We start from the raw sequence: 27059 nt of genomic DNA on the forward strand, positions 1-27059 counted from the left end.
ACGACAGCGCTTTTTTCGCAGATGTGCTTTGTTAAATCATTACCCGTTTGGCGAAGTAGGCTGTGATTCGATAAGAAATTAACAGGCACCGCATCGATTTATATGCAACGCAGGACACGCTAGATAAACTGGTAATATCATCAACCATGTGTAGTTAACTAGTGATTATGTGAAGATTGATTGTTTTTTATAAGTTTAATGCTAGCTAGCAACTTACCTTGGCTTCTTGCTGCCCTCGCGTAACAGGTAGTCATCCTGCCACGCAGGCTTCTCGTGGAGTGCAATGTAAGGAAGGTGGTTAGAGCGTTGGACTAGTAACCGGAAGATTGCAAAAACGATTCCCAGAGCTGACAAGGTAAAAATCTGTCGTTCTGCCCCTGAACAAGGCAGTTAACCCACTAGGCCGTCATTGAAAATAAGAATGTGTTCATAACTGACTTGCCTAGTTAAATAAAGGTGTGGGGGGAAAAATCTGCCAAATCGGTGTCCAAAAGTACAAAAGATTAATCGGCCATTCCGATTAATCGGTCGACCTCTACCCCAGACCTAGTGCAGTTATTTCATAAAACTGGAAAAGTAAAATGTACTCAAAAACGACTGTCAACTGCATTTATTTTTAGCAAAATTAACATGTGTAAATATTTGTATGAACATAACAAGATTCAACAACTGAGACATAAACTGAGCAAGTTCAGTGAGACATGTGACTAACAGAAATGGAATAATGTGTCCCTGGACAAAGGGGGGGTCAAAATAAAAAGTAACAGTCTGGTGTGGCCACCAGCTGCATTAAGTACTGCAGCACCAGATTTGCCAGTTCTTGCTGTGAGATGTTACCCGACTCTTCCATCAAGGCACCTGCAGGCTCACAGACATTTCTGGGGGGATGCCCCTAACCCTCACCCTCCGATCCAACAGGTCCCAGACGCGCTCAATGGGATTGAGATCCGGGCTCTTCGCTCGCCATTGCAGAACACTGACATTCCTGTCTTGCAGGAAATCACGCACAAATCGAGCAGTGTGTCTGGTGGCATTGTCATGCTGGAGGGTCATGTCAGGATGAGCCTGCATGAAGGGTAGCACATGAGGGAGGAGGATATCTTCCCTGTAACGCACAGCGTTGAGATTGCATGGAATGACAACAAGCTCAGTCCGATGATGCTGTGACACACTGCCCCAGAACATGACGGACCCTCCACCTCCAAAACCGCTCCCGCTCCAGAGTACAGACCTCGGTGTAAGGCTCATTCCTTCGACGATAAACGTGAATCCGACCATCACCCCTGGTGAGACAAAACCGCAACTCGTCAGTGAAGAGCACTTTTTGCCAGTCCTGTCTGGTCCAGCGATGGTGGATTTGTGCCCATAGGCGACATTGTTGCCAGTGATATCTGGCGAGGACCTGCCTTACAACAGGCCTACAAGCCCTCAGTCCAGCCTCTCTCAGCCCATTGCGGACAGTCTGAGCACTGATGGAGGGATTGTGCGTTCCTGGTGTAACTCAGGCAGTTGTTGTTGCCATCCTGTACCTGTCCCGCAGGTGTGATGTTCGGATGTACCGATCCTGTGCAGGTGTTGTTACACGCGGTCTGCCACTGCGACGACGATCAGCTGTCCGTCCTGTCTCCCTGTAGCGCTGTCTTAGGCATCTCACAGTACGGACATTGCAAATTATTGCCCTGGCCACATCTGCAGTCCTCATGCCTCCTTGCAGCATGCTTAAGGCACATTCAGTCATTAGAAAGGCCTCTTTAGTGTCCTACGTTTTCATAACTGTGACCTTAATTGCCAACCGTTTATAACCTGTTAGTGTCTTAACGACCGTTCCACAGGTGCATGTTCATTAATTGTTTATGGTTCATTGAACAAGCATGGGAAAGTGTTTAAACAGGGTCCTGAAAAAGGGACATTTATTTTTTTCATTAGTTTATAAAGTTTGAAAAGTAATTTATGAGTTATATGAAAAACCCAACTGCTGTATGTTTTTCATGGAATTACTTGACTTGGGGATTTCCTCACTAATATTGACTGGAAATATGATTTCTACTGGTACATTTTTTGTCAGTTTGGTTATTAATAAAATTCTGCCACAGTTGGCTGTGGTTGCAGGCAGCAGAGGATTCACTTTCTTGATATAGGTATTTGTCAGTTTGTGGTGTAACATACTTCTACTACTGAAATCCCAAGCTGTTCAACCCTCCCTCACATCAGTCAAATAAATGCAATGATAAAAAGTCAAGTTGCAGCCTCTTTCTGTAATGTATATTTCTTTGCTGTAGGGTTTACTTATATATTACTGTTTTGTGTTTGTGATGCATATAAGAGAGAGTCACTGGTGTAAAAGAGAAGCGGTCAATAGTAGTGCACTAAATAGGAAATAGGATGCCATTTGGGACACAATCATTGTTGTGGTTAGGGAGCAGTGCCAACAGGTCTGTAATTTATGTTTCCTTTCCCAACCGTCTGTCCTTACGAGACACACGTCTCCCCCTCTCACTAACGACGGATATGTGTGTGTGTGTGTGTGTGTGTCCGTTCATTATTGTGTGGATGCGTGCATGTGTGTGGCGTGTGTGTGTGTGTGTTTTTTACAGTATGTGTGTGTGTACAGTACATGTGTGTTTGTTTTGTACAGTATGTCAGTCCGATGATGCTGTGACACACTGCCCCAGAACATGACGGACCCTCAGCACTCCATTGTCATCACGTTTCGTTGAGTCTTTATTGTTTTGTTGTGTGGTTCACTTATTTCTAATAGAAGATGTGGAACCCAGATAACGCTGCACGGTTGTTCGAGTATGCTTCCAACGATCGTGACAGAATATCCCACCACAATGGGACCAAGAAGCATGCCCGGGACGAGATGGCAGCCTGGTCTTTGGAGGGGATCGAGGAGAGAATATCCTGGACTTGGGAGGAAGTCTTGTCAAGACACAAAAGCCTGCCGTGGAAAGAGACGCAAGGAGAGAAGGGAGGACAGCGACGACGACGGGGTTCGCGGCCACAGAGAAAGCCCAAAAGACAGCCCGGGGAGGGGCACATGGGGTGGTCGGCGGAACCGGGGAGTGAGCCAGAGCCTGTGTGGGAGTCGATAGAAGAAGGTAATGAGAGATACCGGAGAGAGGTTGTGGAAAGGAGTATGCTGCAGCGCAGGCACCTTCTCAGCCCGGCACCATCTGTACCAGCTCTACGCACCAAGTCTCCAGTACGCCTTCTCAGCCCGGCACCATCTGTGCCAGCTCTACGCACCAAGTCTCCAGTACGCCTTCTCAGCCCGGCACCATCTGTGCCAGCTCTACGCACCAAGTCTCCAGTACGCCTTCTCAGCCCGGCACCATCTGTGCCAGCTCTACGCACCAAGTCTCCTTTACGCCTTCTCAGCCCGGCACCATCTGTACCAGCTCTACGCACCAAGTCTCCAGTATGCCTTCTCAGCCCGGCACCATCTGTGCCAGCTCTACGCACCAGGTCTCCAGTACGCCTTCTCAGCCCGGCACCATCTCTGCCAGCTCTACGCACCAGGTCTCCAGTACGCCTTCTCAGCCCAGTACGTCCTGTGCCAGCTCTACGCACCAAGTCTCCAGTACGCCTTCTCAGCCCAGTACGTCCTGTGCCAGCTCTACGCACCAAGTCTCCAGTACGCCTTCTCAGCCCAGTACGTCCTGTGCCAGCTCTACGCACCAAGTCTCCAGTACGCCTTCTCAGCCCAGTACGTCCTGTGCCAGCTCTACGCACTTGCCGTGCGAAGTGTGTTAACTTCTTGGTTACTGGGGGGCAGGATTGAGTAGCTTGGATGAATAAGGTGCCCAGAGTAAACTGCCTGCTACTCAGCCATAAAAGCTAGAATATGCATATAATATATTTGGATAGAAAACACTCGGAAGTTTCTAAAACTGTTTGAATGATGTCTGTGAGTATAACAGAACTCATATGGCAGGTGAAAACCTGAGATAAATCCAACCAGAAAGTGGGAAATCTGAGGTTTGTAGGTTTTCAACTCATAGCCTATCGAAGATACAGTGTGATATTGGTCATGTTGCACTTCCAAAGGCTTCCACTAGATGTCAACGGTCTTTAGAACCTTGTTTGATGCTTCTACTGTGAAGTGGGGCCGAATGATAGGGGATTGAGCCAGGTGTTTGGCAGATTGCCACGAGCTCGTGACTCGCGGTCATGTGAAAGTTAGCTTGCGTTCCATTGCTTTTCTACAGACAAAGGAATTCTCCGGTTGGAACATTATTGAAGATTTATGATAAAAACATCCTAAAGATTGATTCTATGTTTCTACGACCTGTAATATAACTTTTTGGGCTTTTCGTCCGACCTTTCGGCTAGACTTGCACTTGGACTTGTTTACCAAACGCCCTAACAAAAGGAGCTATTTGGAGTGCATTCTGATGAAGATCATCAAAGGTAAGTGAATATTTATAATGTTATTTCTGACTTCTGTTGACTGCACAATATGGCGGATATATTTTTGGCTTGTTTGGTCTCTGAGCGCCGTACTCAGATTATTGCATGGTATGCTTTTTTTCGTAAAGTTTTTTTTAAATCTGACACAGCGGCTGCATTAAGGAGAAGTATATCTAAAGTTCCATGTATAATAGTTGTATCTTTTATCAATGTTTATTATGAGTATTTCTGTAAATTGTTGTGGCTCTCTGCAAAATCACTGCATGTTTTGGAACTACTGAACATAACACGCCAATGTAAAATTTGATTTTTGGATATAAATATGCACTTTATCGAACATACATGTCCATACATGTATTGTATACATACATGTATTGTGTAACATGAAGTCCTATGAGTATCATCTTAAGAAGATCATCAAAGGTTAGTGATACATTTTCTCTCTATTTCTGCTTTTGTGACTCTTCTCTTTGGCTGGAAAAATGGCTGTGTTTTTCTGTGACTTGGTGGTGACCTAACATAATCGTTTGTGGTGCTTTCGCTGTAAAGCCTTTTTGAAATCAGACACTGTGGCTGGATTAAGGAGACTTGTATCTTTAAAATGGTGTAAAATACTTGTATGCTTGAGGAATTTTAATTATGAGATTTTTGTTTTGAATTTGGCTTTCACTGGCTGTTGGCGGGGTGGGACGTTACCGTCCCGAATATCCCGGAGAGGTTAAAGTTCCGGTACAATTGATGCCGGCTGTACGCACCAGGTCCACAGTTTGCCTTCACAGCCCAGTACGTCCTGTGCCAGCTCCTCACACGGCAACCGAATCCATTGATGCCGGCTATACGCACCAGGTCTCCAGTACGCCTTCACAGCCCAGTATATCCTGTGCCAGCTCCACACACCAGGCCTCCAGTGTGCCTCCCCAGTCAGGTGCGTCCGGTGCCTGCTCCCTGCACTCACCCTGAGGCGTGTCACCAGTTCGGTGTCACCTGTGCCGGCCCCACGCATCAGGCCTCCAGTGCGTCTCCCCAGTCCAGAGCTTCCGGCGACGTTTCACAGTCTGGAACCTCCAACGACAGTCCACAGACAGTCCGGAACCTCCTGAGACGGTCCACGGTCCGGAACCTCCTGTGACGGTCCACGGTCCAGAACCTCCTGCGAAGGTCCACGGTCCAGAACCTCCAGCTCCAGGGCAGGAGCCTTCCTCTGTGCCGATGTCCGGTCCAAACACGGCGTCCAGTCCTGCTCCATGGCAGGAGTCTTCCTCTGCACCGATGTCCAGGCCAGGGCCGGTGTCCAGTCCCGCTCCATGGCAGGAGTCTTCCTCTGCACCGATGTCCAGGCCAGGGCCAGTGTCCAGTCCCACTCCATGGCAGGAGTCTTCCTCTGCACCGATGGCCAGGGCCGGTGTCAGGTCCCGCTCCATGGCAGGAGTCTTCCTCTGCACCGATGTCCAGGCCAGGGCCGGTGTCCAGTCCCGCTCCATGGCAGGAGTCTTCCTCGGCATCTAGGACCAGTCCAGACACAGTGTTCAGCCTGGGTCCATGGCTGGATCCGCGGGATGATAGGGGTCTTCGTCCTGCACCAGAGCCGCCACCGACATTAAACACCCCCCCCCCCCCCCCCCAACCCTCCCTTTTGGTTTCAGGTTTTGCGGCCGCAGTCCGCACCTTTGGGGGGGCCGGGGTATTGTCACGTCCTGACCATAGGTAGTCCTTATTTTCTATGGTGGAGTAGATCAAGGCGTGACTGGGGGGTTAGTCTAGTTTATATTTTCTATGTGGGGTTCTAGTTTTGTTTTCTATGTTGGTGTTTGGTATGATTCCCAATTGCACGTTGGTCCGAGTATGCTTCCAACGATCGTGACAGTCTCTCTCCGACAGCATCCTGAGTGATATTGCAAACCCTGTGGCTATGTCCCATAATAGGGCTCTGGTCAGAAATAGTACACTATTATATAAGTAATAGGGTGCCATTCAGGACATGACCAATGTTTCATGTAGTTGGGAATTATCATGGTCATTGAAGGGGGAATTATCATAGTCATTGAAGGGGAATTATCATGGTCCTTGAAGAGGAATTATCATGGTCATTGAAGGGGAATTATCATGGACATTGAAGAAGAATTATCATGGTCATTGAAGAGGAATTATCATAGTCATTGAAGGGGAATTATCATGGTCATTGAAGAGGAATTATCATGGTCATTGAAGAGGAATTATCATGGTCATTGAAGAGGAATTATCATGGTCATTGAAGGGGGAATTATCATAGTCATTGAAGGGGAATTATCATGGTCATTGAAGGGGAATTATCATGGTCATTGAAGAGGAATTATCATGGTCATTGAAGAGGAATTATCATGGTCATTGAAGGGGAATTATCATGGTCATTGAAGGGGAATTATCATGGTCATTGAAGAGGAATTATCATGGCCATTGAAGGGGAATTATCATGGTCATTGAAGGGGAATTATCATGGTCATTGAAGAGGAATTATCATGGTCATTGAAGGGGGAATTATCATGGTCATTGAAGAGGAATTATCATGGTCATTGAAGGGGGAATTATCATAGTCATTGAAGAGGAATTATCATGGTCATTGAAGAGGAATTATCATGGTCATTGAAGGGGAATTATCATGGTCATTGAAGGGGAATTATCATGGTCATTGAAGGAAACTCAGGAAAATATATTGGTTGTCCACGCCAAACCTGTAGTTGTAACCAGCTCCATAGCGATTCTCCTTTACTCTCTAACTTCACTCCAGTCAGACATAATTTATTTACAATGTATCTGACAACAATGTATCTGACAATGGATACGTTCATAGATTGACCCATAGATGGATCATAGATGGATCATAGATTAGAGCATAGATTGGATGCGATCATGACCATGTATAGTCCCCGTAGTCTGTCTTTCTCTCCGTCTCGCTCTCTTTATCTCTCTCTCTGTCTCGCTCTCTTTATCTCAATCTCTTTGTCTCTCTCTCTTTATCTCTCTGTCATCTCTCTCTCTCCGTCTGTCGCTCTCTCATCTTTCTGTCTCTCTCTCTTTATCTCTCTTTTGTTTAAGTCAAATTTCTACATGTTTCAATGGAAAGAGATATTATCTATGGCATCGTCAACATTAGGAGCGTTGCTTTAGCAGCTGTGTGCATGGCTGCATACGTGCATGAGTACACCGGTGGCGTACATCAGTTTCATGGGGCCCCTGCGACTTCCTACAATTCTACATATTTTGCCATATGCTGAGAGACTTTTGTATTTTAAAAGTTTATTTCCTGCTATTCTACACATTGTTCAATGTGGCTGAGAAAGTGTTGTATTTTAAAAGTTTATTTTCTACAATTCTATACATTTTGCCATGAGGCTGAAAGAAGCAGTTTTACAGCAAATGTTCTGTATTTCAAAACATTTCTGCCATGGCTTATGACCTGTTCATATGCTACCTGGGGGATGGGGGGGTGACAGTGGCGTGCGTATATGCTTGTGTGTGTGTGCGGTTTTGTGCATGTGTGTGTAGTTCAGAGCCCCAAGTTGTAGTCAGGAGAGTTATGAAGGGAGCAGAAAAACATAATCCATTTAATGACCTGAGGGGGAAAAAAAGATTCAATGCGTTGTTGTAGGTTTAACCTTCACCTGGGAAATTACTTTGACATTTAAATGTTGGCACCAAAAACATTAAGGTCTATCGTGGTTTGACAGTAGCTTGGTAGATTTAACTACACCCACCCATGGCTTAACCTTTTGTGTCCCAAATGACACCCTATTCACTATATAGTACATTACTTTTAACCAGAGTCCTATTGGGGGGAATAGGGTGCCATTTGGGACGCAGGCCCTTCCTCACAGTACCTTACTAACACATCAATGAGTGTTCTGACAATGCTACTCTAACTATGCTAACACACCTATGGCTCTCTTCACACTATTCACCTGTAATCACACTCACACTGACACACTAACACACCTACAGTGTGTGTGTGTATGCGTGTGTGCATGCATGTGTGTGTGTGTGTGCATGCATGCGTCTGTGTGTGTGTGCGTGAATGCATGTGTGTGTGAGTGAGTGATGACAGTAGAGGCTAGGTGGGGGCACTTGTGATTCTCCCTGTGGCACAATGAGCCGTAAAAGCATGTGTGTTCAGGACCTGGCTCCTGGCCAACTCTGCCTGGTGGTAGACGATAGGCCCTTTGATGTCTATGAACAGCACCCCTCATTCTCTCTCTCTCTCTTTCACTCTTTCTCTCTCTCTCTCTCTCTCTCTAGCTCTCTCTCTATCTAGCTCTCTCTAGCTCTCTCTCTCTCTCTCTTTCACTCTCTCTCTCTAGCTCTCTCTCTCTCTCTCTCTCTCTCTCTCTCTCTCTCTTTCACTCTTTCTCTCTCTCTCTCTCTCTCTCTCTAGCTCTCTCTCTATCTAGCTCTCTCTAGCTCTCTCTCTCTCTCTCTTTCACTCTCTCTCTCTAGCTCTCTCTAGCTTTCTCTCTCTCTCTCTCTCTTTCACTCTGTCTATCCTGCAGGTTATTAAGGTGGCTTTTTTTAAAGGCCACCTGTTACAGATTAAAGGGCACCTGGGAACTGCCTCTGACTGAGTCAGAGAGAGAGAGAGAGATCATGGGCTCCTGAGTTCTTCTGCAAAAAAATGTAATTATAGTTGGATAAATGCCATGGACTTATACAGGAAACTACCATCTACATCAAAACCTTCAAACCAATTCAACATTTCTTACCTAAAACCTGGATTTTTGGACAAAATTACCTGAATGGACTATTACTACTACCAAGGACTATCGAGAAAAAACTTCTAACAAACCAAAACCTGCAGAAGAAACAACCTGGAAATACCATCCAACACAAACCTGGGTGAGTAATGTTCAGTCTGAACCTACTTTCTGAAGACAAAAAGTAAAAGACAATCATCTCTAGGTAATTGTGTTATATAAAGCTAAGTAAGTAAGTATACTGAGCTACCAAGCTGCTAGGAAAGAACAGACTGGCGGCAACTTCAATTAGCACTGAAGTGTGAAGTGAGAGGTGTGAACTTGAGCCTAACAATGGCAGCAGAGTTTCACAGCCTCTCCCACCCAAATGCAGAGACATTTGAAGCCCCCTGCGCCATGCCGTATCCCTGTACAGATGTCATCACAGTACAGTACCCCTTGGCTATTAAAAATAACACTGCACGGAATAAGTACAAAAAAATGCTCCTCAAGGACATTCCAGAGACTCCAGGACAGTTTGAAGAGGTGTGACCAGACTCACTCAGGATGGGGCAGTCGTCACAGAGAGAGAGCTTTTCCTGCTGTGCTCTCTCTTAGATCCCATAAAAGTCCTGCTGGAACTGCATGAGGATGCCCTGCACCATTACTGTCCCAGACTTGTACACGTTGACAGAGGTTGTTTCAATGTTTGCCGGCTGCCACATAGAGGGGAACGTAAGCAACTTAATTTCCACACAGACCATCCTCTGGCATGGCACAGTGCTATAAGAACACACTACCACTATGTCAAGAGAGAGGGTATTGGCCCATTGTGGAAACTCAATACTAGACATTGAGGAAATTGAAACAACCTCTGGTGCAGGGCATCCTCAAGCAGTTCCAGCAGGACTTATGGGATCAAAGAGAGATCACAGCAGGAAACGCTCTCTCTCGGTGACGACTGCCCCATCCTGAGTGAGTCTGATCACGCCTCTTCAAACTGTCCTGCAGACGAGGATAGTCCCCCCTCCAGCACTGAACACACCCAAGTCCCACAACTGCACTGCTCCTCTATCATTGATGGATCCATTCTCAGAGCTGGAGAAAGACATGGTGGTCCACACAATCCAGACAGAACACACCCAAACACAACGTTCCCCAACGCACAAGTGGTTATCTCCACCCTGCTACCACAAAAAGATATTCACCTTGTCACCATACAGCGGGTGAACGCAAGAATTTCCCGGGACTGTGCCGCAAAACCTAATGTCTACCTGGCCCTCCACCCTGGACTTGAACACCTTTTACGACCAGGTCCACCTCTACAAGGCAGCAATCCAAACTTTTGCCAGGACCCTGAAGGACGTCACCCTGAACCGCAGCCCCAGCACCTCACACAGTACCCTCACTGACCTGCAACACCCCCTCCTGAAGGACCTGCACCGAGAGAACCCACACCAAGAGGACCTACACCCAGACCACAGATTTACCAGCCACAACCCAACCTGCTGTGTGACCACATTAGAGACACATATTTACTACAGATTATACAGACCCACAAAGCATTTGAAAACAAAATCCAACATGAATAAACTCCTATATCTGTTAGGCGAAATACTGCAGTGTGCAATCACAGCAGCAAGACATATGACCTGTTGCCATGAAAAAAGGGCAAGCAGTGGATACTTAAGAACTACAGTACATGGAAATCACAGGGCAGATATCATCAAATTAGAAATATTTAAATACAGTCATTCAAAAGTAAACATTAGTGATCTTTTTGGTACAGTTAGTAGTTTTACTCACATTCACATGACTGGCAGCTACTGTAGTATGTCAATGCCACATCATTCAGTAGACAGAGAAGTCCCCAGTCTCTCACTGTTGACTGTTGACTTGTCCTCCACTACCATTACTCTACTGTAGTAGACAGAGAAGTCCCTAGTCCCCAGTCTCTCACTGTTGACTCATCAGGTTTTCCCCCAAATGAACACCTTTGGGGTTTTCCCCCAAATGCTTCCATCTTTTATTCATAGCTTTTTGAAGAAAGAAAAATCTAGTTTCACACTGACTCACACTGACAGCCCTGTAAGTACAATTTGTTTCAGGAATTTGAAGCAAATATCATGCAAGTCTGCATCTGCATTGTTTAGATGGAAAAGTGAATGACACAGAGAGAGGTGTTGACATTCCGCTAATCTAAAGGTTGAACGTGTTATGTTAATGTAGTCAACGCAGGAGGGGACTCATATCCTTGTTTACGTTCTCATAGTGCGCTGGCACATTGACAAACCAAAATCAAAAGCATAACCTCATACGCACACACACACGGATTTCACTCACAGACACACGTGCACGTGAACACACATGCACTCCCTCCCAAACTCACACACACATAATCTCACTCTTCCACACACACATAATCTCACTCTCCCACACACACATAGTCTCACTCTCCCACACACACATAATCTCACTCTCCCACGCACACATAATCTCACTCTCCCACGCATACATAATCTCACTCTCCCACAGACACAGAATCTCACTCTCCCACACACACAGGCAGGCAGATACACATTCCAGAGGTTGTATGGAATGTGGGACAGAATGGTTGGTCCAGTCCTATCCCTATATCACCTCCCTGTCTAGTCCTGGCAGTCTCCTGACTGTGTAATTATGTTAAACCCATTTTCTCCCCACAGTCACCTGGCACTACCTTGTCATGTCTGCACCTTTATGTAATGTGTTCCTAATGTTTCCATTTTGTATCTCCCTTCCAGACCACTATATCCAATCCTTTCTCCAAGGACTTACCTCCATATTCACCGCTATCCAAACCCTTTCCCCATATTCCTCTGTGTGTGTCCAAATCAAATCAAATCAAATCAAATTTTATTTGTCACATACACATGGTTAGCAGATGTTAATGCGAGTGTAGCGAAATGCTTGTGCTTCTAGTTCCGACAATGCAGTAATAACAAGTAATCTAACTAACAATTCCAAAACTACTGTCTTGTACACAGTGTAAGGGGATAAAGAATATGTACATAAGGATATATGAATGAGTGATGGTACAGAGCAGCATAGGCAAGATACAGTAGATGGTATCGGGTACAGTATGTACAAATGAGATGAGTATGTAAACAAAGTGGCATAGTATAGTATAAAGTGGCTAGTGATACATGTATTACATAAGGATACCGTCGATGATATAGAGTACAGTATATACGTATGCGTATGAGATGAATAATGTAGGGTAAGTAACATTTATATAAGGTAGCATTGTTTAAAGTGGCTAGTGATATATTTACATCATTTTCTATCAATTCCCATTATTAAAGTGGCTGGAGTTGAGTCAGTGTCAGTGTGTTGGCAGCAGCCACTCAGTGTTAGTGGTGGCTGTTTAACAGTCTGATGGCCTTGAGATAGAAGCTGTTTTTCAGTCTCTCGGTCCCAGCTTTGATGCACCTGTACTGACCTCGCCTTCTGGATGATAGCGGGGTGAACAGGCAGTGGCTCGGGTGGTTGATGTCCTTGATGATCTTTATGGCCTTCCTGTGACATCGGGTGGTGTAGGTGTCCTGGAGGGCAGGTAGTTTGCCCCCGGTGATGCGTTGTGCAGACCTCACTACCCTCTGGAGAGCCTTACGGTTGAGGGCGGTGCAGTTGCCATACCAGGCGGTGATACAGCCCGCCAGGATGCTCTCGATTGTGCATCTGTAGAAGTTTGTGAGTGCTTTTGGTGACAAGCCGAATTTCTTCAGCCTCCTGAGGTTGAAGAGGCGCTGCTGCGCCTTCTTCACGATGCTGTCTGTGTGAGTGGACCAATTCAGTTTGTCTGTGATGTGTATGCCGAGGAACTTAAAACTTGCTACCCTCTCCACTACTGTTCCATCGATGTGGATAGGGGGGTGTTCCCTCTGCTGTTTCCTGAAGTCCACAATCATCTCCTTAGTTTTGTTGACGTTGAGTGTGAGGTTGTTTTCCTGACACCACACTCCGAGGGCCCTCACCTCCTCCCTGTAGGCCGTCTCATCGTTGTTGGTAATCAAGCCTACCACTGTTGTGTCGTCCGCAAACTTGATGATTGAGTTGGAGGCGTGCGTGGCCACGCAGTCATGGGTGAACAGGGAGTACAGGAGAGGGCTCAGAACGCAACCTTGTGGGGCCCCAGTGTTGAGGATCAGCGGGGAGGAGATGTTGTTGCCTACCCTCACCACCTGGGGGCGGCCCGTCAGGAAGTCCAGTACCCAGTTGCACAGGGCGGGGTCGAGACCCAGGGTCTCGAGCTTGATGACGAGCTTGGAGGGTACTATGGTGTTGAATGCCGAGCTGTAGTCGATGAACAGCATTCTCACATAGGTATTCCTCTTGTCCAGATGGGTTAGGGCAGTGTGCAGTGTGGTTGAGATTGCATCGTCTGTGGACCTATTTGGGCGGTAAGCAAATTGGAGTGGGTCTAGGGTGTCAGGTAGGGTGGAGGTGATATGGTCCTTGACTAGTCTCTCAAAGCACTTCATGATGACGGATGTGAGTGCTACGGGGCGGTAGTCATTTAGCTCAGTTACCTTAGCTTTCTTGGGAACAGGAACAATGGTGGCCCTCTTGAAGCATGTGGGAACAGCAGACTGGTATAGGGATTGATTGAATATGTCCGTAAACACACCGGCCAGCTGGTCTGCGCATGCTCTGAGGGCGCGGCTGGGGATGCCATCTGGGCCTGCAGCCTTGCGAGGGTTAACACGTTTAAATGTCTTACTCACCTCGGCTGCAGTGAAGGAGAGACCGCATGTTTTCGTTGCAGGCCGTGTCAGTGGCACTGTATTGTCCTCAAAGCGGGCAAAAAAGTTATTTAGTCTGCCTGGGAGCAAGACATCCTGGTCCGTGACTGGGCTGGGTTTCTTCCTGTAGTCCGTGATTGACTGTAGACCCTGCCACATGCCTCTTGTGTCTGAGCCGTTGAATTGAGATTCTACTTTGTCTCTGTACTGGCGCTTAGCTTGTTTGATAGCCTTGCGGAGGGAATAGCTGCACTGTTTGTATTCAGTCATGTTACCAGACACCTTGCCCTGATTAAAAGCAGTGGTTCGCGCTTTCAGTTTCACACGAATGCTGCCATCAATCCACGGTTTCTGGTTAGGGAATGTTTTAATCGTTGCTATGGGAACGACATCTTCAACACACGTTCTAATGAACTCGCACACCGAATCAGCGTATTCGTCAATGTTGTTATCTGACGCAATACGAAACATCTCCCAGTCCACGTGATGGAAGCAGTCTTGGAGTGTGGAGTCAGCTTGGTCGGACCAGCGTTGGACAGACCTCAGCGTGGGAGCCTCTTGTTTTAGTTTCTGTCTGTAGGCAGGGATCAACAAAATGGAGTCGTGGTCAGCTTTTCCGAAAGGGGGGCGGGGCAGGGCCTTATATGCGTCGCGGAAGTTAGAGTAACAATGGTCCAAGGTCTTTCCTCCCCTGGTTGCGCAATCGATATGCTGATAAAATTTGGGGAGTCTTGTTTTCAGATTAGCCTTGTTAAAATCCCCAGCTACAATGAATGCAGCCTCCGGATAAATTGTTTCCAGTTTGCAGAGAGTTAAATAAAGTTCGTTCAGAGCCATCGATGTGTCTGCTTGGGGGGGGATATATACGGCTGTGATTATAATCGAAGAGAATTCTCTTGGTAGATAATGCGGTCTACATTTGATTGTGAGGAATTCTAAATCAGGTGAACAGAAGGATTTGAGTTCCTGTATGTTTCTTTCATCGCACCATGTCACGTTAGTCATAAGGCATACGCCCCCGCCCCTCTTTTTACCAGAAAGATGTTTTTTCCTGTCTGCGCGATGCGTGGAGAAACCTGTTGGCTGCACCGCTTCGGATTGCGTCTCTCCAGTAAGCCACGTTTCCGTGAAGCAAAGAACGTTACAGTCTCTGATGTCCCTCTGGAATGCTACCCTTGCTCGGATTTCATCAACCTTGTTGTCAAGAGACTGGACATTGGCAAGAAGAATGCTAGGGAGTGGTGCGCGCTGTGCCCGTCTCCGGAGTCTGACCAGAAGACCGCCTCGTTTCCCTCTCTTTCGGAGTCGTTTTTTGGGTCGCTGCATGGAATCCACTCCGTTGTCCTGTTTGTAAGGCAGAACACAGGATCCGCGTCGCGAAAAACATATTCTTGGTCGTACTGATGGTGAGTTGATGCTGATCTTATATTCAGTAGTTCTTCTCGACTGTATGTAATGAAACCTAAGATGACCTGGGGTACTAATGTAAGAAATAACACGTAAAAAAACAAAAAACTGCATAGTTTCCTAGGAACGCGAAGCGAGGCGGCCATCTCTGTCGGCGCCGGAAATGTCCATGTTCTTCTGTGTGTGTGTGTCCATGTTCCTCTGTGTGTGTGTTCATGTTCCTCTGTGTGTGTTCATGTTCCTCTGTGTGTGTGTCCATGTTCCTCTGTGTGTGTCCATGTTCCTCTGTGTGTGTCCATGTTCCTCTGTGTGTGTCCATGTTCCTCTGTGTGTGTGTTCAGGTTCCTCTGTGTGTGTCCATGTTCCTCTTTGTGTGTGTTCATGTTCCTCTGTGTGTGTGTTCATCTTCCTCAGTGTGTGTTCATCATCTTCATTTCCTCATTGCATTCTGACCGATACTCCATGGTGGCAACAGAAATCCTAAACCAGCCAGTCCTTCAGAAAACATCCTCATACAGTCCTTCATTTTATACGTTTGTGTGTGTATGTGCGTGTGTGTGTGCCTGTGTGTTTGTTTGCAGTGTCAGCCCTGTGAGAAGCCAGTCATCCATTCAAACCAGCAAACCACTCCTGGTTTAAAAATGGACCTCTTGGAAATATCTGTCATGCTTGTTTTGGCATGATGACATTGTTTTAGGTGATGTTTTCCATCTAAAGGCAGAGAACTGGTTTGGTCTGATCTTTATGGTTCAACCCTCAGACTCTCAACATGCCCACCAAGTATTTGACGCCTTACAGTAACAGCATACAGGAATACCCGTGTAGTGAGCCATTGAGGTAGGTGTGGTTAGAGGGGGTGTATTGGTCAGGATGGCATCTACTTGGTGAAATAGGGCATAGTTCAGTTCCAACATTTTTGATGCTAGGTTTGTATAGAATGCTATGGAGCACCCTTAACCCGTCAAAGTATGTGACAACATATTTGCAGTCACTGTAAAATGTGCAAACTACCATCAAATCGTTCTGCCTGTGTCTAATATTCAATGTCTTAGTATGTAGGGGAAATGTGGGTGTTCAACTATGCAAAGGTTACAGCAGTTTTTCTGTTCAGTGAAGTACTGTAGCTACAGAGTAAAGAAATAACTACACCGTCACTACCTCATTTCACAACATGCTGCATTACATTGACAGAATAATCTCTATCCTTCTCTCTCTCCCTCTCTCCTTCTCTCTCTCATTCTCTCTCTCCCTCTCTCCTTCTCTCTCATTCTCTCTCCCTCTCTCCTCTCGCTCCCTCTCTCCTCCTCTCCTTCTCTCTCCCTCTCTCCTTCTCTCTCCCTCTCTCCTTCTCTCTCCCTCTCTCCTTCTCTCTCCCTCTCTCCTTCTCTCTCCCTCTCTCCTTCTCTCTCCCTCTCTCCTTCTCTCTCTCCCTCTCTCCTTCTCTCTCTCCCTCTCTCATTCTCTCTCCCTCTCTCTCCCTCTCTCCTCTCTCCCTCTCTCCTTCTCTCTCCCTCTCTCCTTCTCTCTCTCCTTCTCTCTCCCACTCTCCTTCTCTCTCTCCCTCTCTCTCCCTCTCTCCTTCTCTCTCCCTCTCTCCTTCTCTCTCCCTCTCTCCTTCTCTCTCCTCTCTCCTTCTCTCTCTCCCTCTCTCCTTCTCTCTCTCCCTCTCTCCTTCTCTCTCTCCCTCTCTCCTTCGCTCTCCCTCTCTCTCCCTCTCTCCTCTCTCCCTCTCTCCTTCTCTCTCCCTCTCTCCTTCTCTCTCTCCCTCTCTCCTTCTCTCTCTCCCTCTCTCCTTCTCTCTCCCTCTCCTTCTCTCTCCCTCTCTCCTTCTCTCTCCCTCTCTCCTTCTCTCTCACCCTCTCTCCTCTCTCCCCTTCTCTCTCTCCCTCTCTCCCTCTCTCTCCCTCTCTCCTTATCTCTCTCCCTCTCTCCTTCTCTCTCTCCCTCTCTCCTTCTCTCCTTCTCTCCTTCTCTCTCCTTCTCTCTCTCCCTCTCTCCCTCTCTCCTTCTCTCTCTCCCTCTCTCATTCTCTCTCTCCCTCTCTCCTTCTCTCCCCCTCTCTCAATCCCAAGGAGCAGTGCAGTCATGACTTATCCATGTGTAATTACTGTTAAAGAACTATGTTTGCAGTGGTACTGTGTGTTATTTTGTCAGTCATTGCATGATAGCACATGAGAAGTGAAGTGCCTTTGAGCACATTCTCTCACGACAGAGAGATTCTTTGCCTCTTTGAAGGCTGGAGCGGAGGGTTTAGGTTTATATTGCTCTCCCAGCTAGTCTCTGTTAGAATGATTCAACCGTTCTTTCACACAATACGGCACAGCCCACCCCCTACCTACCACCGCACAGGCACACACACACACACACACACAGACACACACACACACACACACACACAGACACACACACACACACACACACCAGAAGGCCCACAGAGAGCTAAGGCAGACACACACGGCTGAGAGATAAATAGGCTTTTTTTCTACCCGTTGCTTGGTTGGGAGCAGCGGTCGTTTGAGTTGAGAGCAGGCCTGTATGTGGGAATGAAGACTGTTGGAATTTGTGTGGGTGCCAGGGGAAGCATGCCCGCCCACGGCCGTCCAGGACGGCCCAAAGCCACAGGAACCACCAGCAGGCCTGCTCCTTCCCTTCATCCCCAGCCTCTCCACCTCCTCCCTCCCTCTTCTCACACACGGTAAAAAAAAAAATGTAGGCCCAAACTTAGCTCCAACCTGAGAAAACATATGCAAAAATGTAGTCAACTTAAAATGATGCGTTTGCTCACATTGTCTCATATGTTTATTCAACTAGAAACTATCAGGGCATCTTATCTAAAAAAATAAATGGCTGCAGAACAACTTACACACATACTGCTTTTTCAACTTAAATATTTGATACACTATACATGATTACATTGTGCATTTTCATTTATACAGTAATTAACATTTCCTCACCTAGGATTTGAACTCTCAACCTCCTGGTTCATAGTATTCCAATCGTCCATTGACACTTCAAAGTAAATATCAGCTCTGTTAAAAATACACTCAAGAAAACGATTTGATTTCTCATAGTGATTAAGGAGTACCATTAAAACAGAGTAATATGTCCCACCCACATTAGACAACTAGACAGAAAAAGTCAATCAAATAATTGATGAGAGAATAGCCAGATGAACTGATAATTGTCACAGACATGGTGGCATTGCAGGAAGATTGAAATGCTGTGAACCAAGAGGTTGTGAGTTCAAATCCCAGGTGAAGGCATGTTGAATAATAATGACTGTATAAATGAACATGCACAATGTAATTATGTGTCAAATACTGTATGTAAGTTGAAAACATTGGAATTAAGTTTGGGACAACACATTTTTTTTTTCTGGTAGAGTTGAGTGAAAAAAAATCCGGTGGAACCAGTTACTCAATAATATGTATTTTTTTACAGTGCAGGCTTACGCTGCTGGGCCTTGAGCATGCCTTCCTCCCATGTGCTGCTGAAACAGTCCTCTGTACTCTCTTGTCTGCTCCGCTAGTATCTATTTATCCTGCTACTGGTCACTATTATTCCTGCTTAGATGTATAATTTACAACTAGTATATCACCATCAGTATTTATATATTCCTGCTACCAGTCATTTCCATTCTTCTTTACATGTACATCCGCCTATCACGCCTGCACTGACACGCTGACACACTCACACTAACACCCTCACACACACACACTCACCACCACACACCACTTATGCTGCTGCCATACTGTTTACTATTATTATTATTATTTCTCCTGCTACCAGTCACTTTCTCCGAATTCCCCTCCTACATGTCCATATCTACAGATGAAGTCGGAAGTTTACATACACTTAGGTTGGAGTCATTAAAACTCGTTTTTCAACCACTCCACACATTTCTTGTTAACAAACTCGTTTTGGCAAGTCGGTTAAAACCTCTTACTTCTACCCCTTCCTTTTTCGAAAATTCTGTTAAAAATCGCGCAACTTTTCAGCGTCCTGCTACTCATGCCAGGAATATAGTATATGCATATGATTAGTATGTGTGGATAGAAAACACTCTGAAGTTTATAAAACTGGTTAAATCACGGCTGTGACTATAACAGATCGTGTGTTTCATTGAAAAACGCAAGAAAAACTGCTCTCTGAAAGCTAAAAATAATTTCCATAAGTCACTTCCACCAGTTATTAAAAGAGAACAGAATTTAATGGCGATCTGCCTGCAATTCATACAAATTCCGCACGATGGCGCCATTGTCCTAATTTTCAATTGAATTAATTGTTGGAAAATCCTTCTGTCTGACCTCCATTTTCCCAGTCTTCACCCGGATGCAGTTGAGGGAGATATCAGATGCCATTGTTTTTGCAAGTGAAGACCTATTGAAAAGACATCGCCCTGTAATCATTTTGATAGATTATAAACGTTTACTAATACCTAAAGTTGGATTACAAAAGGATTTCGAAGTGTTTTATGAAAGTTTATCGTCGACTTTTTTAATTTTAAAAAATTACGCAGCGTTTAAAAACAATGATTTTTTCTGAATGACACAGATCCCATACAAAGCTATTTTGGGTATATATGGACCGATTTAAACGAAAAAAAGACCCAATAGTGATGTTTATGGGGCATATAGGAGTGCCAAGAAAGAAGCTTGTCAAAGGTAATGAATGTTTTATATTTTATTTCTGCGTTTTGGGTAGTGCCGGCTACCGCAAAATCTGTTGTTTACGTGTCGTGCTGGCATTTTGGGGGGTGCATGCTATCAGATAATAGCTTCTCATGCTTTCGCCGAAAAGCATTTTAAAAATCTGACTTGCTGGCTAGGTTCACAACGAGTGTAGCTTTAATTCAATACCCTGCTTGTGAATTTTGATCAAAGATTGAGTTGTAACGAGTACATTTAGCATTTAGCGTAGCGCATTTGCATTTCCAGGGGCATACTTGGGACGTCTGCGTGTCAAGTATGCTCAAGAAGTTAAGACAACTACTTTGTGCATGACAAGTAATTTTTCCAACAATTGTTACTGTATCACTGTATCACAATTCCAGTGGGTCAGAAGTTTACATACACTAAGTAGACTGCGCCTTTAAACAATTTGGAAAATTCCCGAAAATTATGTCTTGGCTTTAGAAGCTTCTGATAGGCTAATTCACATCATTTGAGTCAATTAGAGGTGTACCTGTGGATGTATTTCCAGGCCTACCTTTGCTTGACATCATGGGAAAATCAAAAGAAATAAGCCAAGACCTCAGAAAAAAATTGTAGACCTCCACGAGTCTGATTCATCCTTGGGAGCCAAATGCCTGAAGGTACCACGTTCATCTGTACAAACAATAATACGCAAGTATAAACACCATGGGACCACGCAGCTGTCATAACGCTCAGGAAGGAGACGCGTTCTGTCTCCTAGAGATGAACATACTTTGGTGAGAAAAGTGCAAATCAATCCCAGAACAGCAGTAAATGACCTTGTGAAGATGCTGGAGGAAACCGGTACAAAAGTATCTATATCCACAGTAAAATTAGTCCTATATCGACATAACCGGAAGAAGCCACTGCTACAAAACCGCCATAAAAAAGCCAGACCACGGTTTGCAACTGCCAATGGGGACAAAGATCATACTTTTTGGAGAAATGTCCTCTGGTCTGATGAAATAAAAATATAACTGTTTGGCCATAATGACCATCGTTATGTTTAGAGGAAAAATGGGGAGGCTTGCAAGCCAAAGAATACCATCCCAACCGTGAAGCACGGGGGTGGCAGCATCATGTTGTGGGGGTGCTTTGCTGCAGGAGGGACTGGTGCACTTCACAAAATAGATGGCATCATGAGGGAGGAAAAGTATGTTAATATATTGAAGCAACATCTCAAGACATCAGTCAGGAAGTTAAAGCTTGGTCGCAAATGGGTCTTCCAAATGGACAATGACCCCAAGCATACTTCCAAAGTTGTGGCAGAATGGCTTAAGGACAACAAAGTCAACGTATTGGAGTGGTCATCACAAAGCCCTGACCTCAATCCTATAGAAAATATATGGGCAGAACTGAAAAAGCATGTGTGAGCAAGGAGGCCTACAAACCTGACTCAATTACACCAGCTCTGTCAGGAGGAATGGGCCAAAATTCACCCACAAAGCTTGTGGAAGGCTACCCAAAACATTTGACCCAAGTTAAACAGTTTAAAGGCAATGCTACCAAATACTAATTGAGTGTATATACACTTCTGACCCACTGGGAATGTGATGAAAGTAATAAAAGCTGAAATAAACCATTCTCTCTACTATTATTCTGACATTTAACATTCTTAAAATAAGTAGTGATCCTAACTGACCTAAGACAGGGACATTTTTAGTAGGATTAAATGTCAGGAATTGTGAAAAACTGAGTTTAAATGTATTTGGCTAAAGTGCATGTAAACTTCCGACTTTAACATTTTTTGAGGTACTACATTATTCTATATGTGTTATTTCATAGTTTTGATGTCTTCACTATTATTCTACAAAGTAGAAAATAATACAAATAAAGAAAAAACCTTGAATGAGTCGGTGTGTCCAAACTTTTTATTGGTTATTATTTTGATATTGATTACTGCACTGCTGGATAGAGCATTCAAGTTAAGCATTTCACTGTACTTGAGCATGTGACAATAAAACTGGAACTTGGTCACAACAGCCAGGAAAGCCAATTCTTTACAGTAGAACCGAGTGAGGGTTGGACTGGTTATGTCCGTTATCATTGATGTCTGCTCCGTAGGAATGTGTCATTTTGTGTTGAGGGGATGGAGACAGCACGAAGGCTGCTTGTCACACCACCACAACTCCCATGGATTTATGAAGGACAAATTGGAATTGATGAAGTTGAACTGGGGATCTTTAAAAAAAAATTATCTGATTCATTAAACACAGTTTGTTACTTCATCTTCAGTTATATTGACATGTGCTCTTCTTCTCCCAGACCTTTGTTTCAAGGAAACTCAGATGTTGATCAGCTGGGCAAGATTTTAGAGTAAGTACCATGTTGTACGTCATATTTACAGTTTTAACATTGTTATTGTTATGATGATGACGGTAATGATGACGATGATGATAATGATGATGATCCTTCAGTGTGGTCGGGGTTCCCTCGGTGGAGGACTGGCCCCAGGAAGTAGCCCTACCACAGAGTGCCTTCTCCCCACGACCCCCGCAGCCAATCGGAGAACTTGTCCCTGACATGGATGAGCTGGGGAAATCCCTTTTACTCGTGAGTATCAGACACACACACACACACACACACTCAAAATACAGCACATACTGTTTCAAATGGATTTGTCTGAAAGGAATTAAACTCACACTTTTCTTTTTGTGAAGGAAAATGTTATAATAATAATATTTGTTTTCTCCATGCAGCAATTCCTGGCTTTTAATCCCTCCAGAAGGATATCAGCATTTGCTGCTCTGACCCACCCCTACTTCCAGAGTGTGGATAGTGACACTAAGAGTGTGTACGCCCAGCCCATCGGCAGCAACAAGCCCACCCTGGAGGAGAGAGCTGCCTGACAGCCCCCTGGCCCAGGACTGGACTGGCCTGACAGAGAGGGAGAGAAAGAGAGGGATGGACACAAAGACTGAGAAAGAGAGCAATAAACTGAGACATTTGATTCCAAAAGGCAACCGTGCTGTCTTCCACAATTTACCAATTTGAATGCTGCTTTTTAGGATACTTTTATAAAAAAAAGTTTAAACAATGCAAGGACCCCTGAAGCTGAGATGTACTGCCACCAGGAGAGAACCTCTGGATGTCCAGGAGCTGCTGCCTCTTGTCTCTCCTTCCTTAGCTTGAGAAGAGGCTCCTCGGTGGGGGAACACCAAGCACCAAGATTAGGTCGGCATGGACCTCACCTGGAGCTCACCTTCACAACAACCGAGAGAGATGACACACGCACACACACATTTTAATCCAATGCAGGAGGACCTCACACACTGCCTAGTGCTACTTCTGGTCCAAACAAACACGTGTGTTTTGATATCACTGCCACCTACAGGTTGTCCTGTGTTACTGCAGGCCAGAGCAGGATTTCTGATGGGCTTCATCTTATAAGACTTTGACTGGTGCGAACAGGAAAGACTGAAAATATGTCACTTTGAGTTCCTCTTATTGGCATCCGTACTTCAGTGTCATAAACTGTAATGAAATCTGATTGACTCCATTCGAGACTCTATGTATGACCTGATGCAGAGGGCATAGTAAAGTGACTGTTGAATGAGAATGAGGTCGACGTACGCGCTATTCAGCGCAATTACATTTGGCATAAAAGCATGATTCTGTATTTCCTAACTTAATTTTAAAGTTATTGACAGTTGATGTCTTATTTTCTATTTTGTCTTAATTTTATTGGACTTTAACAACGTGTGGGGATTTAAATGTAAATCTCTGGTAAGATCTAGAAAGAATACAAGGTAATATCCAAGGGAGGAAAGGTTTGACAATGTGAGGCATGTAGAATGGTATAGAGCTAGATACTGCACTAATATTGTCAGTAGTCGTGACTGCTGGTTTTACTTGCATATCCAGCATACTGACATGTGTAGCAGGATAGTAGTAAGGTCAGTGCAGGTGTGGGTCAGTGAAATGTTCTTCGTTGGGAGATTTTTTAGAGAGAAAAGGCAGGCTGATACGTCGGATTCAGAGGAGGTTCAACATTGTACCTGCTTCATGTAGACTGAGTCTGTAAGGGTTACATAGAAACAGATAGGGGTTCATGTTGAAACACACAGCTGACCTGTGTTAAGAATGGTTGTTTTAATACGCTACGTATTATGCTCACTTTGATTCAATATGACTAGCTAGAGTGCTTTCAGAGAACTAGTCAAGGAAAATAGTTTGTTTGTAAAACTTCTTACTGCACAGCAATACATCTAGACCATAACTTTCCCTCTGGTATATCTAGTGCTGCTAGCACACAAATACACTCAGGATCTTATTAGAAATCAAATCAGAAATCATTCTGACACACTTTGCACATTCATGATTAGACTGCATCAACTGTTTCATTGGATGATGTTAATTGATCAACTGTTTCATTGGATGATGTTAATGGGTCAACTGTTTCATTGGATGATGTTAATGGCTCAACTGTTTCATTGGATGATGTTGATTGATCAGCTGTCTCATTGGATGATGTTAATGGATCAACTGTTTCATTGGATGATGTTAATGGCTCAACTGTTTCATTGGATGATGTTGATTGATCAACTGTCTCATTGGATGATGTTAATTGATCAACTGTTTCATTGGATGATGTTAATGCTACAACATGATTGTGCTTCTATAATCATATTACAGAATTCCTGACCGTGTGAATCCAACTACACGTTTGCTATGATACAGTATGTTTGATATCTTACTTGTTTTTCAGTGTCGGGCGCATATGGTTTAATCTAATACATGATAAAAATAAAAAAACACATGAAAGAATTTTGGACTGAGCTCCCCTCTCCGTGTAGATGTAGAGTTGCTTTGCCCTCATCTCTGTCCTGTCAGATGATTCATGCCATTGATGGATACATTGCAGACTTCATATTACAACTCTCTAGAAATAGGGATTGTCAAGCTTTCTTGGTATCGGTCAGTTCAACGTCAACTGCCCTAATAAGTAGACTGTCATCATTGTAGTCTACATTATATAAACTTGAAGTGATCAATGTATGTTTTTATTTGGTTTAAGAGGTTTATTGGTCATTTGTAACTTAAAACATGGGACAGGAATACTGTTGTCTATGTAATATAAAATAATAAAAGTATACTTTTTTACAGCCACCTACATGGGGTCTGCCATAGATTTCCTATGATTGCAGAAATGCACCTATGATAGCTCTGTATTGCAAATACCCTTTAGCCAATGAACAGTACTGAAACATGTAGTATTTTAGCACATTTTCTAAGCTCCAAGGATGAAAGTAAAGGCCACAAATGTATTTGAAATGTCCACATGTGACATGGTAACTTCATTTAAAATGATGATATGGAGGTAATGGGCATTATGTTGACATGAATAAATGCCACCAGTGGTGATTGCTTCATGTTGCACCATTTGAATAAAAAATATGCTTTGTATATGTGAGCGTTCTTATTTGGGATTCATGCAAATAACAAAATAATATTGTGATTAATATTGAATTGGGTTGTAATTAAGCTGTGGAATGTGTGGATATTTTGTTGTGGTATTTAAATGTTAACAGGTGAAGCTGTGAAAAATGCTGAAAAAGCACATTTTCCTGTGATAGTTTCTGATGTACAATCTGTAAAGAATGTGTATGTTTCTATTTTACATTTTGGTTACTGGTCCAACGCTCTAACCACTAGGCTACGCTGCCGTGTATCAAAAATGGTCCACCACCCAAAGGACATCCTGCCAACTTGACACAACTGTGGGAAGCATTGGAGTCAACATGGACCAGCATCCCTGTGGAATGCTTTCGACACCTTGTAGAGTCCATGCCCCGAGGGCAAAAGGGGGTGCACCCAATATTCTGAAAGTGTTCCTAATGTTTTTGTGTGTATAGACAGTATGGACAGTATAGGAATAGAAAAGGTGTGTACAGTAGTTATATAGGATGAGCCTTGACTGGAATACAGTATATACATATGAAGTGTGCAAAACAGGATGTAAACATATTAAAGTGACCAGTGTTCCATGTCTACAGTTGAAGTCGGAAGTTTACATACACCTTAGCCAAATACATTTAAACTCAGATTTTAGCCTAATTCCTGACATTTAATCCTAGTAAAAAGTCCCTGTCTTAGGTCAGTTAGGTTCTCCACTTTATTTTAAGAATGTGAAATGTCAGAATAATAGTAGAGAGAATTATTTCAGCTTTTATTTCTTTCATCACATTCCCAGTGGGTCAGAAGTTTACGTACACTCAATTAGTATTTGGTAGCATTGCCTTTAAATTGTTTAAATTGGGTCAAACATTTTGTGTAGCCTTCCACAAGCTTCCCACAATAAGTTGGGTGAATTTTGGCCCATTCCTCCTGACAGAGCTGGTGTAACTGAGTCAGGTTTGTGGGCCTCCTTGCTCGCACATGCTTTTTCAGTTCTGCCCGCAAATTTTCTATAGGATTGAGGTCAGGGCTTTGTGATGGCCACTCCAATACCTTGACTTTGTTGTCCTTAAGCCATTTTGCCACAACTTTGGAAGTATGCTTGGGGTCATTGTCCATTTGGAAGACCCATTTGCGACCAAGCTTTAACTTCCTGACTGATGTCTTGAGATGTTCCTTCAATATATCCACATACTTTTCCTCCCTCATGATGCCATCTATTTTGTGAAGTGCACCAGTCCCCCCTGCAGCAAAGCACCCCCACAACATGATGCTGCCACCCCCGTGCTTCACGGTTGGGATGGTATTCTTCGGCTTGCAAGCCTCCCCATTTTTCCTCTAAACATAACGATGGTCATTATGGCCAAACAGTTCTATTTTTGTTTCATCAGACCAGAGGACATTTCTCCAAAAAGTACGATCTTTGTCCCCATGTGCAGTTGCAAACTGTAGTCTGGCTTTTTTATGGCAGTTTTGGAGCCGTGGCTTCTTCCTTGCTGAGCGGCCTTTCATGTTATGTCAACATAGGACTTGTTTTACTGTGTATAGAGATACCTTTGTACCTGTTTCCTCCAGCATCTTCACGCGGTCCTTTGCTATTGTTCTGGGATTGATTTGCACTTTTCGTATCAAAGTACGTTCATCTGTAGGAGACAGGACGCATC

At 44.5% G+C, this 27059-nt stretch overlaps 1 protein-coding gene across 2 annotated transcripts in view; it reads left to right on the forward strand.

The window, feature by feature from the left end:
• Positions 1-25404, forward strand: part of LOC139373790 (cyclin-dependent kinase 6-like) — an 84829-nt gene extending 59425 nt beyond the window's left edge. For both annotated transcript variants that reach the window (XM_071114785.1, XM_071114784.1), the window contains 3 exons: positions 22264-22314; positions 22416-22551; positions 22698-25404. In XM_071114785.1, the coding sequence (XP_070970886.1) occupies positions 22264-22314; positions 22416-22551; positions 22698-22847 (337 nt within the window). In that variant the 3' untranslated portion in view covers positions 22848-25404. The remainder of the gene's footprint in view (positions 1-22263; positions 22315-22415; positions 22552-22697) is intronic.
• The last annotated feature ends 1655 nt before the right edge of the window (positions 25405-27059 follow it).

Source organism: Oncorhynchus clarkii, chromosome 18 (assembly GCF_045791955.1).
Source record: "Oncorhynchus clarkii lewisi isolate Uvic-CL-2024 chromosome 18, UVic_Ocla_1.0, whole genome shotgun sequence".
NCBI classification, from domain to species: domain Eukaryota; kingdom Metazoa; phylum Chordata; class Actinopteri; order Salmoniformes; family Salmonidae; genus Oncorhynchus; species Oncorhynchus clarkii.